This window comes from Haemaphysalis longicornis, unplaced genomic scaffold (assembly GCF_048455015.1).
Source record: "Haemaphysalis longicornis isolate Haplotype H1 unplaced genomic scaffold, Haemaphysalis longicornis Haplotype H1 scaffold_18, whole genome shotgun sequence".
In the NCBI taxonomy this organism is placed as follows: Eukaryota; Metazoa; Arthropoda; class Arachnida; order Ixodida; family Ixodidae; genus Haemaphysalis; species Haemaphysalis longicornis.
The window spans coordinates 9384773-9402623 of record NW_027526282.1 but is presented as its reverse complement, the minus strand read 5'-3'; the positions used below and the strand labels follow the sequence as shown (position 1 = coordinate 9402623).

The window sequence follows — 17851 nt, the reverse complement described above, 5'->3', positions numbered from 1 at the left end:
TTCCTACCCTGAAATACGCAACCACAGCCGAACAGGGAATCGTGGTGCTTTGGACTGGCTAAGAACTTTGCGAGATCTGCCGTTTACACTCGCTTCTAACATGCACCCAGTGTTTTGTGAGTGTAATCCGTTGTAAGGTTAGGCTACTGGTGAGGCCACCATCCCTGAAAATGTCTCAAAGATTTTCCGTAATGCTGCCGCAACAATGAAGTGCATAAATTGTCCTGCGTAAAAAAGAGAGCCTTCAGTTGAAAAACTGCAGGCATTAAAACTGATTGGCCCGAATTTGACTGTCGCAGCAGCTGCGAGGATTAGGTGTTTAGTATAACATTTGTAAACCCAAATGGACAGGCTTGCCCGTTTGACTTTGGTCAATGCGAATACTTCAGAAGTGCAAGAATGCAATCTACTGCAATGGGTGGGGGAAATGCTGAAAGATGCTTATGAACTTGTTTTAACTCTTTCGTTACCGCAGGAAATTGACCAATTTTAAGGGTCTAACAAAACATTTTTTTGTGCTATACATATTGGTTAGGCACACATTACAGTGACATACAATGCAGATTATTCCACGCGCTTTCCAACGACACCAGTTTTATTAATGTTTTCCTAAATAATGATTCCGAAAAAAATTATCGAATTCGAAATTTTTGTCCGCGCGTCGAAGAAAAAAGAAAAAAGTAAGTTATGTATAATAAACCACGTGTAGTAGAAAAAATTTAGAATAGACATTTTGTAGGTAGACATTTCAAAAACCCGTCCTAGAAAAAAAAATTGAGTTGCGCAGTACAATTTGTCAGATATAAAAGAAAATGTTAGCCCACGTGGTGCCCATGCCATGTGGTGAAGCCCAACCTCTATTTCAAGTTTTGCTATTTTGGATAGTTCTCTAGAAGAAATCTGGTGGTTTGACATTATTAAAGGCCCAAATTAGCCTCCACGTGATGTAAAAACACCTTGTCAATGATTATGACCGGCACAATATTGAAGGCAAGCAAGCGATGTGAAAAAATCCGCTTGGAGGTGAGAACCAAACTCTTTGGTGGATGCTTGTTGACGTTCTGATGATCGCTCATCAGTCAGAACTTTCATTTGCGTTTGATTATCATGTTCTGACTCACTATGGTAGCCCTGCTTGCAGGAATAAGGTACGATGCGCTAGAATCATGCCCAGCAAGCTTTCACCAAGCCGCCGTCGGGCTGTGAAGCGAGTTCAGCACTACGAGCCTACTACATAGCAGCGCCACCTAACAATTTCGAAAAGAAACAAATACAAGGCCGTTGGAGACTTTGTCAGAATAAACAGTACTACTAAGAAGCGACACTAGACTTCCGGAAATACCCTCGTATGAAACCGAAACTGGCCGGTGAACAGCTGGCGGTGTTCATGGCCAATTGGAAGCGTTCTCCTCGTCTGACCTGATACCCGACGACTTGGTGTTATCGTTTGACTTTCAGCGGAAGCTCTTATCGCAGAAGCAAGGCGTAGATAAAGTGGAAGCGTGAGCGGCATGCTTGTTTTGAGGAGCAGTAGCGGGCAACGGAGGCGCCATGGCAAATGAGCTTGTAGTTGGGTAACTGTGTAGTAGCGCCAAATATGAATTTCGCAATGCGAAAACGAAACCGAAACTGCTGGAAACTGGTTGAAAATGTCAGGCACACTTGCTAGACATGCGGGGGACCATCAGAAATAAGCTTTGGCAGAATAAAGTGACTCTTTCTCCGAACCAAAGATCATTAGTGAATAGCTGGGGCCATTTTCAAGTAATTAAAACCTCTCAACGCTGTCGGATTACAAAGCTGACCCCATTATTTGGTATTTGACTTGCCAGGAGCCTTTTGACAAAAAAAAATATCACGCTAATGCAGCCTAACCACGACCTGCATCCTTTTTTCTCAAGTGCAGCAGCCACGCCCCCTTCGTCAAAACACGCGCACCTCAGCTCGCAAAAAACGCCGCCAAAAATCTCAATGTCGCCGGAGCAGGAAAATTTAAACTGATTCTAAAAGGGCAATGCCTAGACTAATCACTGGCTGCATTAGGTGTACGAGAGACGACTACAACATGTCGAAATAGGCAATATAAATCATCGATCACCGGTGATCGATTTGAATAGGCGTGGTAACGAAAGAGTTAACATTGAAGAGAGCAACGCAGGTCTACTTCACATCTATGGCTACTGCACGCAACCTGCCACCAGTTTCACCCGTGAACGCCAGACGGGGTATTTTGCAATTCCGGACGTAATTTCAGCGCAGCCTTGTGTGTGAAAAACATGCTGGATGGGAAGCCAGTTCTCGGCAGACATTTGCTGGAACTCCTGCAAGATCTGCCCATTGAGCGCTTTGGAGGAAGCGGCGCTGTTAGGGATGGATCGGGGCAAAGTGTGTTGTGACACCATTTAATTAAATGTTAAGGGTGTTCTTCATTGAACCTCCGGGTATTGAGCACTCCGAAATTTGGGAGTGGACTGTGTAAAACTATGTATGGCTGTATATTGCACTAGAACACTACGAAGTACATAGAAGCAATGTGCTGCACTCTGTTCCGAAATTAATCGAAGTTGGCACTAAATGCTCTGATGGCTGCACACTTCTCTGTGAGAAGTTGTCGCGATTCCGCAGTTTTAGTAATTGCCCTTTGAGCATGTGGGCGCACCTACAAAAGATGCTTTCTTTGCTTGAAGTTGGTTCATTCGAAAGATTGCCTCGTTAGAATCGCACTGACACCACTTTTAACGTAAACTTTGCTCAAATAAGCTATATAATTAGGAAAAAGGAGAATGGCCATGCGACCCACTAGCTCATTTCCCTGCAACAGAACCTATGGTGTCATATGCCCAGCTGTGTGATCGGCTGAGGCCGGCAAAAGCAAATGCAAATTAGGCAGGGCTTATAAGCTTGCCGAACGAGCTAGTTGTGCTTAAATGAAGAGTGCATTCTTTTATAGTAGTAAGAATGCTGGGATAAACAGTGGAAATTACAAAAGTACACGTACACATAGAAGTATCAATGCGTACCGCTGTTGTTACTGCATGCACTATGCTTGTTCTAGCTGCACAGCCGTGTGGCGCTTTAAGGTTGTCTCCGACGACACTGGCCGGCTGGCGTAAGCGAGGGTGTCTTGCATGACCACATTTGTCGAACGAACACCATGTTTCATGGAACGATTATTTTCTACTTTAGCAAAAACAAGCCAGGTACAAATACTGTAAAAAACAAAGCAAAGGCAGAAAATGGCCCTTTGCGGTATGGTGGCGCCATCTAGGTTGACCAATGGTAAACAAGGCTTCAGTCAGTTGCAGAGCGGTTCTTGTGATGCCATTGCAAACGTCACAAACACACGATTTGGCGGGAGAATCAAATTTTCAACCGAAATTGATTAATTTCTCAGTGAATACGGCATCATTTGCTGCCGGGCAAGCGCTGGGGGCACTACAAAGCACGAAATCTTTCGAATAAAACCAACTTGTAATTTTGTCTGCATGGCCCCTTTAAGACCATGCAGAGGCCAACGTCAGTCTCTATCTCATTGCATTTTTAGTCTTACCAGCTAAGAATGTAAAACACTACATATTGTGGTCGTAGCACCACAAATCCTTGCAACATACAAGTTTTAGCCATCGATGTAGGCTGTCCGGTGTTTGGTTTCTAGCGTCTTCTGGGCGAGTGGTTCATGTGCCCTCTCTCTCTGACCCTCTTGTGGTCCTGTCCAGATGACCAAGAGGTAACCTGCCTGGAGTGGCTGCCACAGCTCGGCTGCCTGGGCTTTGGCCTGTCCTGTGGCACCGTCCACTTCTGGGACGTGGTGACTCTTACACCCGTGTGAGTGGGGACTTTTTTTTTTTTTTTTCCTTTATTTGAAGTGGAGTGCACATTCCGGCTGGGATGTTTGCTTGTTTGGCCTTTCTGTTTGCTCCTGACATTTCCCTCGGCATCCTTTCCTAAGGTCTAAGGTGTACTGCCGAGTACAAATATATGTGAATTTAGGAAACTTCTGTGGGAGAAGTCTGAAAGGAATACGAGTTAGTGGAAAATATCTGAGCCGCTTGAGATTTGCAGGCAACATTGTATCGTTCAGCAATTCGGGAGAGGGCCTGCAAAGAATGCTTCAAGAACTGCACTTTGAAAGACTTGTTGTATATACGATTAAAAATCAATTCGGGTGTGTCTTTCTGGAGAAGAGGTCAAGCACTGAGTTGAATTCCAACCTTCAGGAGGTTCCAAATACCACTGTGGATTACTGCCTTCAGTGTTCAAGGCAGCTTTGCAGCCCTTCTTGACGCAGATGAACCATTGAGGGCTTAGCCACTCAGTGGTGCATGCAATGACCCCCGTCGGATGTAACTGCATGCATCGCCGTGGCTTAATGAGGCATTGTTCGTTTATCTCGACCCTGTAGTTACAGGGATGTGCAATTTATTTGACTTATGTATGTTGTCGCAAACCATGCCTTGCTATTTGTTTATTTATGCTTGTTACTAGTGCGTGGCAGCGCTCAGTGAAGCGCACTTATCCTTGTCCTTTTGCATGACGTACTGGCAAGTTTGATAAGAAAAGGGTGTAGCTTTTTTGTTGCTATTATAGACTGTTCTTGTCTCATAGACAGTGTTCTCAACCTGATCCAATGTTGCTAGAAACGAGAATACGAAAGATAAATGCGTGCAGAGGATATGGTGTAGCATTCAATTCGCTAATGATCGGCTGTGCACAGCACTTTGTTGACTGCTTCTTTAATGCTTGTGTATTCTTTCAGCTCTTTGCAGATTACAAGTTTGCCCCAAAAGACGTGATTCCTTACAAATTGTTAAAGTACTGTCACTAACGAGTTTGATGCTCGATGACTTCAGGTACCCTAGTACCTGTTTTTTTTTTTTTTTTTTTCCACGCGTACTTGGCTGAACGGTGAGCGCAAGGCTGTTTTCAGTCAAAAGCTGGGCTTGTGCTGCGCTTGTTTGCAAGGTGTCGTGAACGCTGCTCCACCCAGATGGCACTGGGGTGTGACCATTGTTGTGCCCCTGCCATGCGCACAGGTTCACGGTGATTCTCCCCTCGGACCTTCCCGTGGTAGCGCTGGCCGTGCAAGAGCCGGAGAACGACCCCCGCTGCTGCTGCTACCTCTGGGTCGCCCAGGGCGCCACCACTGTGCGCTCGGCCACTGGGTGAGTTGGCCGGACAGACGCCGAATGATTGGTCACTGTGCAACAACAGCAAGACAACTCGCAACTGCAGTGGTCGCGGAAGGGGAATTCGTTTTTACTTGTGTGTTTGGCTGCATCGGCTTGTTAATGAGTCTGGTTTCTATCGCATGGTGTGATTTGATGCATGCTTGGTTCAAGTGAACAGTTGTCTGCACTTGGCTTGCTCACAGAAACTATGTAATATGTAGTACGGGAAGACCTTGTTGCAAGAGACACTCAAGGGAACCAAAAAACGTCTCTTGTAACAAAGTTCTCTCGTATGCAATGTTGCTAACGTGGCGAACATGGGAAAACCAGCCAAATCCCTTTCATTCAAATGTCTCTTATAACCAAGCGTCTCTTGTAACAGTGTCTCTTGTAACGAGGTGATCCTGTAGTGGGAATGGAAGAGAATCATTGCTTGGGGGAAAAGGGAGGGGGGTTGTACCAGGACAGGGGGGGAGTTTGTGTTAATAGGAACCTCCTGTTTGCAAATGGGGGGAAGGAATGGACAATACAAAGGGTGAGTGTTTACCAGTAAGAGACAAAGAACCATTTCCTTTTAAAATTTTCTATTCATTTTTGTATTCACTCAAGGAAGTGAGGTCTAGACAGGCATGAGATGCGAAACACTTTTTGCCTCGCTTGCCTTGGCAGCAGTGTGCATTTTCCTTTTGTATTTCGATGCATTATGCTTGAATGCAGTGTATGTCAGAAACGAATTGAGTTGAGAAACTTCACTGAGTTCTTCAATGTAGTCTCCTTAACTATCAATGTGCTGCTGTTACCATTTCTTTGATTGTGCAGTTACCTCATGGGCTGGACTTTCTATGATACGCACATCTAAAAAAAAAAGGAAAAAACGCATATTCATGGTGGGATATGTGTTCACTTCAGTGAATTTCGGTAATCCCGTCAGCATGTGCATTAAGAGGGCACACTGGTCTTAAAAACTTTTCTTTGGCTTTCCAACCAATTTTGACGGAACTTTATGGGTTTGTTCAGTTTTTTTAGCTGATGTCAAGTATCTAATTAGTTTTTATGTGAAGTAACTAGTTTCCTTGATCGTTCTTGAGAACAATAGGGAAAAAACTAGTCAACAAAAGATTACCAGCAAGGCATGAATAGATACCACAAGTTGTGGAGAATTAAATGTGGGAAGCAGTATTTTTGTGGGAAGCAGCGAAAAAATTCGACCCTCAAAGGGTTACATATTCGCTTAACAGTGCAAAAGAAATGATCTTCCTAGCTGCACTATATGCTGGGATGTACCTTGAGAATTCCGTATCACTGTGATACCGCTCGTGCCAAAAAAGTGGGGAATTACGGGAAAATTGTTATTCCTTTGTTGAAATCGGGCCTCTATGGCTTTTATAAGTACCTGGTACTGTTTTACGTACGGCATTTTCGGAGGGAAAACTGTGCAAAGCGAGAAAAAAGTGGTACCTAAAAAAATTTTTTGGGGGGCCATTTTTCGGTCCCAAAGACCTATGGGCCCCCTGAATGACGGTAGACTGTAATGACACCCGCAAAGACCAGGATGGCGAGTTCAATAATAAATGTGCAAGAAATTTGGGAATGGTGCATGCAATCATTGACCTTTCACGCGGTGATGCCAACTTCGTTTTCGTTGTCATTGCACGATCAAGGTAGGCAGATGAGGGCATCCTGCAGGCTACTGTAACAAAATCGACAGCTGACCTCTCTCTCTCTCTCTCTCTCTCTCTCTCTCCTTAATAGGCTTAGCTGTTGCTCTGTGGCAACCATGCACTCAGTGACCTACGGGAGTAAGGAGCCAGGACAGGATGGCCGCTGTGTGTATAAGGTATGTAGTGTTGGCTTCCCGCTGTGTGTATAAGGCATGTAGTGTTGGCTTCTTGCCTTGCCTTGTGCTCTGCACATATTAAAGACTATAGTCTTTTTGGGCTACTTGAATGCAGAAATTTTGGTCTGTCTGTCGGTCTGTCTGTCCATTCAGCTGCCCGGCCAAAGTTGAAACAGACTTTGAACAAAACATTCATATACCCACAACCATTCCTAAGCATCTAGATCTGGTGGTGGTGTTCATGCTTGTCAACATTGTTGAACAAAAAAAAGACATTATGCAAATCTGAGGCATAAAATCAGTACACGAGTGGTATTTGCAGTGTTCTTTTATTAAAAAATGCATGGACGCTTGGTTTTCGATTTAGCAAATGAAATACTCCATCCACTGTAAAAAACTATCACGCCATTGCCTGCTGTTGCCCGCGCCACTATAGCTCCTGGTGGCATTCCAAGTGTTTCAACAGAAATAAAAGGTTTCAGTAGATGGCGTGGGGACTGCGCATGGAGAAGGGCCTCATAGTGGAGCATTGGAACACGGTAGACCTGAATTGATCTACGTGGCAGTATCACAACTGCAGCCTTATGAAGACAGATTGGGCAACAACAGATCCTGAGCTCACTTGGACTCTGGAGCAATCAGACCTTGCTACCCCATAGTTAAAAACTTGCGGTCACCGACCAAAGGCTTATTAAAAGCGAAAAAAAGACGTTTCGGCTCCGAAACGTCTCTTTTTTACGCTTTTAATAAGCCTTTGGTTGGTGACCGCAAGTTTTTAACTATGAACCTTTTACCCGACCTGACGAGATTTCGTCAAACCTTAGATTTCACTTGCTACCCCATTCGAGACGCCCTGTCAATAAACCTCATGATATGAAGGGAAAATACTGTGCTCTGAAATGCTCTGACATGCTCTGAAATAGGGTAGGGGAACATGTGGGAAGCTGACCTTGCTTAAGGGGGGACACTGGTCTTAAAACAATTTCTTTTAGTTTTCAAGCAACCTTTGTGAAACTTGTCAGTCTTGCTGCTTTTCTCCCACTGATTTCAGATATGCCATTATTTTCTCAGTAGGTCAATTAGTTCCCAAGATAATTAGCACTAATTAGCCATTTTTAGTCAAGCAATAGACAAAACAGTGTTGGTCATAAAACTGTAATCTTTATATTTTCCAATACTATGAACCCCGGTGAATGCAATAATCGAAGCAGTTTTTTGATGCATCGCTTGGAACTAATTTTACAGCTCATTAAACTTTGGTAGCACCAGTGGAAGGAGCCATTTTGAGTGCCCATTTCAAACACCAAAGTTTAACGAGCTGTAAAATTAGTTCCAAGGGATGCATCAAAAAACTGCTTCGATTATTGCATTCACCAGGGTTCATAGTATTCGAAAATATAAAGATTACAGTTTTATGACCAACACTGTTTTGTCTATTGCTTGATTAAAAATGGCTAATTAGTGCTAATTATCTTAGGAACTAATTGACCTACTGAGAAAATAATGGCATATCTGAAATCAGTGGGAGAAAAGCAGCAAGACTGACAAGTTTCACAAAGGTTGCTTGAAAATTAAAAGAAATTGTTTTAAGACCAGTGTCCCCCCTTAAAGCATTCACAACGTTTGGACTTTTTTTCACAGCACATCCGCTCCTTTTTTTTTTTTTTTTTTGCCTTGTTCTGACAAAGTGCAGACAGGTCTTCGGTGGATGAGCAGAGCAAGGGGCCCAATTGAATGGATTATTTGTAGCATGCACAAGTACTGTATTTATTCGAATATAAGGCAATTTTTTTTTCCAAAATCCGTAGTCTGTCATACCTAGGGCCCCTCACTTTTTGCGGTGAAACATTTCAAATTCTGCGATTCTAGATAGGGGATTCTGCAAAATTCCGTGATAACATTGAAACGGAATAAGGTACATGTAACAGTTCATTTATTAGACACTTCAGACTCCTAACATGCTAGATTCTATTTACAACTGAAGGAAGCTATTGTGGCTGAGCATTAGGTGATGCTTTGTGCTTTCTTCACCAAGAGAATGGCGCTTGTGAGACACGATGTCACCATAGCGACTGAATGACTTTTCTGCGTCAACAGAGTTGACTGGCACCGACAGGTATTTAAGGGCAATGGAAGAAAGTGTTGGGGTCAGGTGTTCCATCCCAGCCCAGAAAGCCAGGACATCAAAATCTTCACTTGGCTTTTCTTGTTTAGAAAGAAATTGTGCCACTAGAAATTGTGCCACTGGTCACTAGACTTGAGGTCTTGGGCAGGCTTCAGGACACTTGCCATTCAGCAGCTAGGGCTATAAATCCAGGAACGGCCCCAAACTCTGATCTCTTCTCTGAGAGACACCGAACTTGCAGGGGATCCAAGCACCTCACACTCTTGAAGAACTTCCAAGTGTCAGAGTTCTCCAAGTATACTAGCGCCTTGCTGGCCGCTTTACTCATTGCACCCTTCATTTGTTTTCAATCTGACAGGCCTCGTCGTGTGCAATGTTCTCTTTCTGTGGCTATGACTATGCCCCTTGATTCGGGTGGAGGCTGTGCCACCTAGCCACTTTTATTATTTGATAAGGTAGGAATACGCAGATGCAAATTTAAATTTTCAACAGTCAAAATGTTGTAGACAATTAATAGAAACTATTTTGCTATTGTTAATAGAAAATGCCACTATTCCACCACATTTCACTGAATATATCGTTTTGGGGACGTAGCGCCACACTTTTAACGTTTTTTTTTTGGAATTCCATAAAAACACTTCAATTCCGCGATTTTTCGCGGAATGGCGGAATCGCGGAAAGCTAGGGGCTCTAGTCATACCCCGCTTTATATTCAAAGCTCGGTATATATTATATATGGCAATTTTTTTTTACTCTCCAAACTGCACCCTTGCTTTGTAATCGTGTGACCGCCTTATAATTGAACTAGCGCTAGTACCCGGCGGTGCTCGGGTGGGCCATTATATTAGGGACAGCAATTGGTATTTGTTAGTCGCCATATTAGGCTACTTCATTGGGAAGCGGTACACACTCGGGAGCGTCTGCCTGGTGTCAGTACATAGGCTCCTACTGCAGGCGCGTCGTGGTAATGTGAAACGATTGGTACTCGTGTTTTACTCCAACTCTCGCTAAACAAATTGCACCAAGATGGCGCGTTTGAGCGAATGAGTCAGTGAGTGAAGAAGGTTTTATTGAGCCGGCCAAGTGGGAGTAGTTCCCAATTTCAGAAAGCCATGTGATGAGTGGGCAGCCTTCGCTCTGGAGGAACGTCCAGATCACTGTTAGTCACCAGGTTCTCCCACAGCTCAAGGTTTGGAAAAGTGGATGGAAGAAGGAGCTTGGTTTGCTTGCACTCTTAATATGATATGAGGAAGAGTGCCAGGTTGCAAACACAACTTGAATTCGGCAGGAGATTGCGCTGGGAACACATGATATAGGCCTGCTGGGTGAGGGGTATTCTTCCTCGTAGGAAGTGCTATCTCAGAAGATATGAACGATGCTCATCGGTACAGTTTTATCACGAGTAACATGGGCTCCCTACGGGAGGCGCGAAGGTGTCAACAGATGGCGACCGCTAAGCGAACGCGGGAAAACTCAACTGAATTTTACGTCCAAAAATAATGCAGATTAAAAAATCTCGGTGGCCTTCTTATCCGCATGTTAGGACAAAATCCTGAAAGTGGTTTTTGGGCAATTAAATGCGCAGCATTTTCCAGAAAAAACGAATGGGAGATATCAACCAGCTGGGTGGTTATTTACGAAAGTGTAAAAACACAGTGTTTTCCCGAAATCCCGCTTGCCTCTATTGGGAGGGTGTCATTGAAAAATCTTGTATAACAGTGTTGAGATACGCGAGTAAGTTGCCTATCCCAACGAAAATCAGTGCGATATCTCAGATGGCGGGCGGTAAAAAATTATTATCTGAAAAACTATTTTACCGCTTCTCACTCTCTCCAAGGTGGAATTTTTAAAATTTTAAGAAATATTGACCTCCAACACCGTAATCAGAATGTGCCCTTGCAATCTGTAGCCGTTCGAAAGAGCAGTTTGGCTAGACGTGTACATAACCAGTGAGGCCTTTTTGGCTCATCCGCCGTGTCATTTGTAAAAAACAATTTGACCCTTTTAGTGGTGTCGCAGAGCGAAATACTTAAAAACGGTTCTGTGCATTTGTATGAGTAACATATTCTAGCAAAAATCAGTTGGATTACTGAATCGGTGAAAGATTTATTTGAGAATCTTTAGGAACACCGTTTTAGTTCCGGAATGCGGAATCACCTCGCTGGTGTAGGTTAGGGCGAAATCCAAAAACTTCTTTTTAGGTATTCTTAAGCGCTACTTATATCAGCAAAAAGCGCTTCGATATGTGAATGGGTGACCGAGAAAATCACGAATTCGTGAAACCACAATTTCGCCCTTTTCTTCGGTTAGGAGGGCAATTTCTGGAAAACCCGCCTTAGTGAGCACCTACTCAATGACGCAAATAAACTCGTGAAATTTCAAGTCTCTAGGTCTAACAGTTTTGGCTGGGCGTTGATGAGTCAGTCAGTCAGTCAGTCGGGCACTTCTTTTTATAGATATAGATAAATACGGTACGCTGCCTTTGCAAGTGATGTGAATTCGCCTGTAGGCCACGCCTGGGTCTGTCTACCGACGATCAGCGTGGAGTGACCTGCATGCCGCAGTAATTGGGGGAAAAGTGGGCTTGTTAGATTTTAAACAAGGTTCTTTTTGAGACAGGGGAAGGGAGGACGAGTGGGTGTGAATTTGGGTTTCATGCAACGTGCACACTTGGGGTGCCGTGCCAAAACGATGTCCCCCTCTGTGTAATGCATTGGCCAGTTAGCCCATGCTTTAAAGGTGAAAGCAACAACAACAAAAAAACAGGGTTTGTGCAACTCTTAAAGTAGGTTAAACAATGCAGACTGCAGTGGTTTGTACTGGACGTGACCGTGTGCTACTTATCTTAACGTGCTCGTGATGCACGGAGTATGTTCGTCTGGCAGGTCAGGTGTAAAGTGTTGCACCAGACAGACCCGTGCTACCCTTGTAAGTCAAGTCTACTACACCTGTGTGTGCTAGGCTTGCTTTCGATCCACTCTGTTGGGGAATTAATGCCTGGAGTGGGGCCTGTTGGTTCATTCGGAACAGGAAAACACACAAAAAAAATTCAGGGAAGACTTGAATGGCAGAGCTGTTGTATGTGAGCAATTCCGGGCACGTAGTTAAGTTTCAGTATCATTGTTTGTCTGCATAGTTGCGGTGCTCGTCATCACATGCATCTAAGAGGTTGGCATCTTCGCAATGAGTGGTGGATGCAGTTATCCTCAGCATTGTAGATGTAGACTTCCACGAGCTCAACCAGTGAAGCTTGCACTGAGTCGCACAAGGCTTAAACCATAGCGAAGCTGCAGGATTTCTTTATACGTGAGCACTGAAGGACACATCGGCACGCATTTGCACAAGTATGAAATTGTTTATTTACATGTTTCGTTGTTGCTTGGCACTGTACTAGTTGTAATCGTCATATGCATTGATATCGCTGTGTTCCTCATGTCAAGTATTAAAGGGACCCTACAACAGTTACTATCAACTGTTAGGAATGTACTTTGGGGTAAAGTCTATCGTCTCAGCAATATCCTCCCGCAAGAATTTTAAAAATCCGTTCACTATCACCGAAACTACGCGCGATGACAAATCGCGCATAATCGTTCCCTCTCAACTTGACCACGGACAACGCGACAAAAGCTGCGCGCTTTCTCCCGGAGAGAGTGGGGTGGCTCACGGTGTTCTCTTTGGCAGCCTTTGATATATCACAGGCCAGGGAGTTTTCTCCTTTTTTCCGCAACGTGGAGGCGCCTATTTCCGGTCTGGTGCCACAAAAAAGCAGGCATGGGTGCCTGCTCGCAAGCGCACGCTCGGGCCGGTAGGGTGTTTTTGACGCAATAAACATTGGTAGTCGAGTGGTCCCGTTGAAAAGGAAGTATTGAGCTCATCAGTCAAACCCCGCGCACACTCAAAACACAAAAGAAATGGCAAAACTGTGCCTACAGGTTCAGGCATAGAAGAGGTTCGTACACAGCGATGACGACGACGGAAATGGAGATTTTAGCCGCGAAGTTGACCAGTGACAGCCGATCGGGCAGCCATGGCCTCGGTGACGTCGCTTAGGCCATGCCAGGGGCACATAATGAGGAGAACTGAAGAGAGCGCGGTTGGTTTTTTCGCGTCTTTCACATCGATTTGCGCGCTCACCGCTTCACGTGCACGTGTAATATTTGGCTCGGGTATTCCTGGCAGTGTAATCTAAACGTCGCGCAGGTTTACTTGCACTGCTCAAAGAGTGTTGCAGGGTTCCTTTAAATGCGTGGTAGCGCCTGACGACAGCACTAGAGTTTTGCTAAAGCACTGCGCGAGCTGGGGACTCGGCGGTCGCTGCGAGACCTCGCACGCGCTCAGCATATTCTCGCTGCTCTTTTTTTTCTTTTTTTTTTTTCCTTTGAAAGCTATTGTGCATGCCAGAAACGCTTGGCAGTCGCAGCAAGGCGTGCGTTCACGAGCGCTTCGCATTTTATTGGTATTTTTTTTCCTGAAATGGTGAATTTATGGCTTGTACAACAGCTGCGCTGTTAAAAAAAAAGACGATGAGCACTGTCGGTGTGTCCTCTTGACTGTTAGTTCTTGTTTCTTTCGCACTGTTTTCCTGTGATGTTCGAGATCCTGTGTGGTGACTGGGGTCACACGGAGGGTGTTTGGGGGGTGCAGGAGTTTCGGAACACCCGGCAGGTGTTTGAGTACCCGCTCGAGCCTCGGGTGGTGGGCAGTGCGGACTCTGGCCTGCAGCCTGCAGTGGACGGTGGGCCACTGGGTTCACGCATCATCTCCTTCCGCACACTGCCCCCACCACTGGGGCCGCGGCGAGGAGGTAACGTCAAGGCAATAAAACGTCCGTAATACCAATTTGGCACACTGATTAGGGGAGGAGCTATGGCCAAAACTGGCGATGTTTTAATATGGGAGCTTATCATATGCTGCACATCGTGGGATTTTTTAAACGGTGATGTTAAAACTTAACCTTGTAGGCACTAGACACAAGACGCAAATGTTTCCCCCAAGTCTACAGGCATCATATCCCACGCCGCTCTGTGTTCTTTGTGGCTGACTATCCCATGATATCTGATAAGTGTGTTTTCAAGTACTTGACTGAGATTCACTTTTTACAGCGCATTTGATATCATGCATAATCAAAAACTGGCCCTCTGCACCAGCAGTCGTCATTGTCTTTCATCCATTGCACTTGTACTCTTGCTGACATACTTTGGTATTCTCGTCTAACTTTTCTTGGCACTCTTTGCCCTTGTTGGCCTTGCACCACAAAAACCAATAATCATCACCGTAAAACTTCAAACTGCTCATTTTCAGAGAAAATATTACCGAACACTGAAGCTCTCTCTATGATATGGTGATTGAGAAAACATTGTATAGTGGCCGAACCTGTCCTTTCATCACCGTTTTCTCTTTACGTCTTCTCTTAAAAATTCAAACATTGAAAACTCATTCACTTGTCCCTACAGAAAAAAAAAAAAGGAAATCAATTTAGTTTTCCACCCATTTCATAAATTTTTTTCTGCTCGCGTCATTTCAGCAGCCACTGAATGCCGCAGTGAACTCTACATTGCAGAGTGGTTGGCACATTGTTCTGCACTGGTGCTGCACTGTCATGATCCTCCTGTTGTGCAGATTGCACCGAGGACAACCCGGGTGTGCTCCTGCTCCTGTCCTGGCAACTTGTGCGTGGTGACCAAGTGGTGGGCAGCTACCTGTCCGTGTTCGACATGAACCAGTGGTACCGGGCGCACATGCCTCAGACCTTCTGGTGAGGAGCCCCGGCCAGCTTTTCGTCATGTCAGTCCGGCATCATTGCGATCGGGCAGCCCGAAATGGCATCTTTGAAAGTGCACTCTTCAGATTTGCACTCCTCTATTGCTACGGTGTAGGAAGAGGCATCAACAAGGAGGGAAATTGGGCGCTGGTGTATAGGAGACAAGCCACGCTTCAGCGGGCATGCTGTCGCTGTCATGTAGGCACTTTCATGCATGCCATAGCACGCTGCATGGCACGAAAGTGCCATGTAGCATGCTATGTAGGCACTTTCCACTTGTCCTTGGCATGGCTCTTGAACAGGCTCAAAAGTTGCCTGTGGCCTTAAGTGAAACAAAAATAAAATAGTGTAAAGGATTATTTGAAGCTTTTTTTATAGAATAGTGGGCTTCCAAATGATTTACTTGTGACGAATTATTTAGAAGCTTCATGCAAGATGAACAGGAGAAGAACTTTATTCTTTATTGTTATTTTGGCTTTGTGAAAAGAAGCCATGTGGTTCTACTTGGCCATGTGGTTCTCCTGCTTGGCATACATGCCAAGTAGTAGAGGCACGCTTCCAGCTGCCATGGTGATTCCCGCAATGGCACGTGGTTGCAGTGGCAGATTTACCTCCAGTAATGTCAGTATGAAACTCCATTTCCGTCGTCGTGTGTCGTCTGCTTTCCCCTGATGTAACTTTCCGCAATTTGATCCCTGCTGTAACTTTCCCTTCACTGCGCTAAGTTCTGGTAGCGGTGTATAGGAGGTGGCAGAAGGTGTCTGTTTGGGGTTGAAGCAACGGCTGATGTGGGCAAAAAGGGATGCATATGCACTGTTTGTCGTGTCATGTGGGTTCTTTTAGCGCGGTAGTTCGTTCCTATTTCTCCTTCCTAACGCCCTTCCATTGTGATTGGTGAAAACTGGGCCGTTGCGAATAACAATTTTACAACCCACAGCTCATTCTTTCTTCCTGCCTGTGCCATTCCCTGTGTCTTGATAAACATTTTTCATTATCATTTTGCAGCAAATGCAAAGCGAACAATGATTTCATGTGTGTAGTTTCGAATTGACACAAATATTTTGTAGTCCAAATGAATATATATACTTTGTAAATTCCAGTTATCGTCACGGCAAATGCAATTTATCAGGTAACTCTTGAAATAAAATTGTGCCTAGCTAAGAGCATTCCAAAAAACTTCTCTAGATCATAAAACAGGCACAGAAACCAGTGTACACAAATACTTTTAGCCCAGCTGATGATTTGCAAGCGACTTCTGTTGGTGACCTACAGGGTTGAGTATTAGTGAAGGTACTTAATTGCTATTTATTACTTCTACTATCCCTCTCTATTACTGTATTTATTGCTATTCTATAGCTATTTTTATTAGTATTCTGGGAAACCATAGGATTCATACTTCCCTTGAGAAACTGTGAAAAAATTAACCTGTGTCAGTATCATGAGCTTTCGTTCATTTGCTTGGAAGGGCACTGTGGGTGTATGAGGCATGCTAGCAAGTCGCAAAAATTAAGCCAGGCTTTGAAGACCTAACAGCTGCTCCCCCAAATTGTACCTACTGGATATGTGGGCTGTTGTCTTGGAACTGATAGAGTATAATTTTATATTTTGAACGTCTGTGGTGCAAGTTTTCATGAATGCACACAAACACTGCTGCTGCTGCTGAGCACGAGGATGCGGGTTCGATTCCCGGCTGCTTTGGCCGCTTTTCTGATGTAGACGAAAAGCAAAAACGCCTATGTGTAAGAGATTTCGGCGCACGTTAAAGACCCCTAGGTGGTCAAAATTAATCCAGAGCCCTCCATTGCGGCGCGCCTCATCGCCTGCATTGCGTTGGTGCGTTAAACCCTACAATCAATCAATCACACACGCACTGCAACAATTTCAAAATGAAGTCTGCTTGTGCTAGGAATGCAATGTTACGCAGCATCATGCCTAACATTGCATTTCCTTTGGGATGAGTTCTTTCAAGGGCATTTCATGCCCGAGTTTTATGGGTGCACGAATATATGAAATATCTTCGTAATGTTATTCGAAAAAACAATTAACATGTTTCTTCCGACTCTGAATCTAGTGGCACTGTTTGGAAAGATTAACTATTTTTGGAGTATTTTGAAGTTAGAAAACAAGAGACGGTTGTTTCAATGAACTGAAGTGCACGAAATTATGCTTTGCTGGAACAAGAAATGCCCCATTAAAAACACACAGAAAAGGTATTCCTAGGACTAGTCCAAAAGGTTAGCTAGGATTAGTTGGGTGCCAGATGAACGCCTGCAATCAACCACTGCAAGCATGCACCTGGCTGCATTCACTGCTGTCTGCGGAACTTGTACTTGAGATTCCTGTGCTTGCAGGGACATTCGTGATGCGGGTGTTCCTTTAAAATAAAATTTGTGTTGTTAGCCCCAGGATCTACTAAGGGCACAAATAAGTGCCTAATATTTTGTGCTTAGCATTTCACGTTTAACATTACAGGCATAAAGTTAGATTTCAGTGGGAAATTCGAATCTGGGTTCCAATAGTACTGTTCAGCTTTTACTGTTCCAATATTACTGTTCCTATAATCAGCTTTTTTATGCACCGCCTGAAACTAATTTTACAGCTCATAAACTTTGGTGGCTCCAGTGGCAAGGAACCATTTTGAGTGCTCATTTCAAACACCAAAGTTTAATGAGCTGTAAAATTAGCTTCGGGCGGTGCATCAAGAAACTGCTCCTTTTATTGCAATCACAAGGTTTCACAGTATTGGATAATATAAAGATTACAGGTTCATGACTAACGCCGTTTTGTCTATTGTTCCTCCAAAAATGACTAATTATCTCTAGTTATCTTGGGATCTAATTGACTGACTCAAAAAATAACTGCATATGGGGGCAGCAAGACTGGCAAGTTTCACAGAGCTTACTTGAAAATTAAAAAAAAAAAATTGTTTTAGGAGCCATGTCTCCCCTTAAGTACTTCTT

At 44.3% G+C, this 17851-nt stretch overlaps 1 protein-coding gene across 1 annotated transcript in view; it reads left to right on the top strand.

Moving 5' to 3' along the window:
* LOC144166655 (protein ELYS-like) overlaps positions 1-17851 on the top strand; it is a 93835-nt gene that overhangs the window by 16199 nt on the left and 59785 nt on the right. The window contains exons 6-10 of the mRNA XM_077696187.1: positions 3717-3825; positions 5034-5162; positions 6921-7005; positions 13775-13934; positions 14750-14885. Of these exons, the coding sequence (XP_077552313.1) occupies positions 3717-3825; positions 5034-5162; positions 6921-7005; positions 13775-13934; positions 14750-14885 (619 nt within the window). The remainder of the gene's footprint in view (positions 1-3716; positions 3826-5033; positions 5163-6920; positions 7006-13774; positions 13935-14749; positions 14886-17851) is intronic.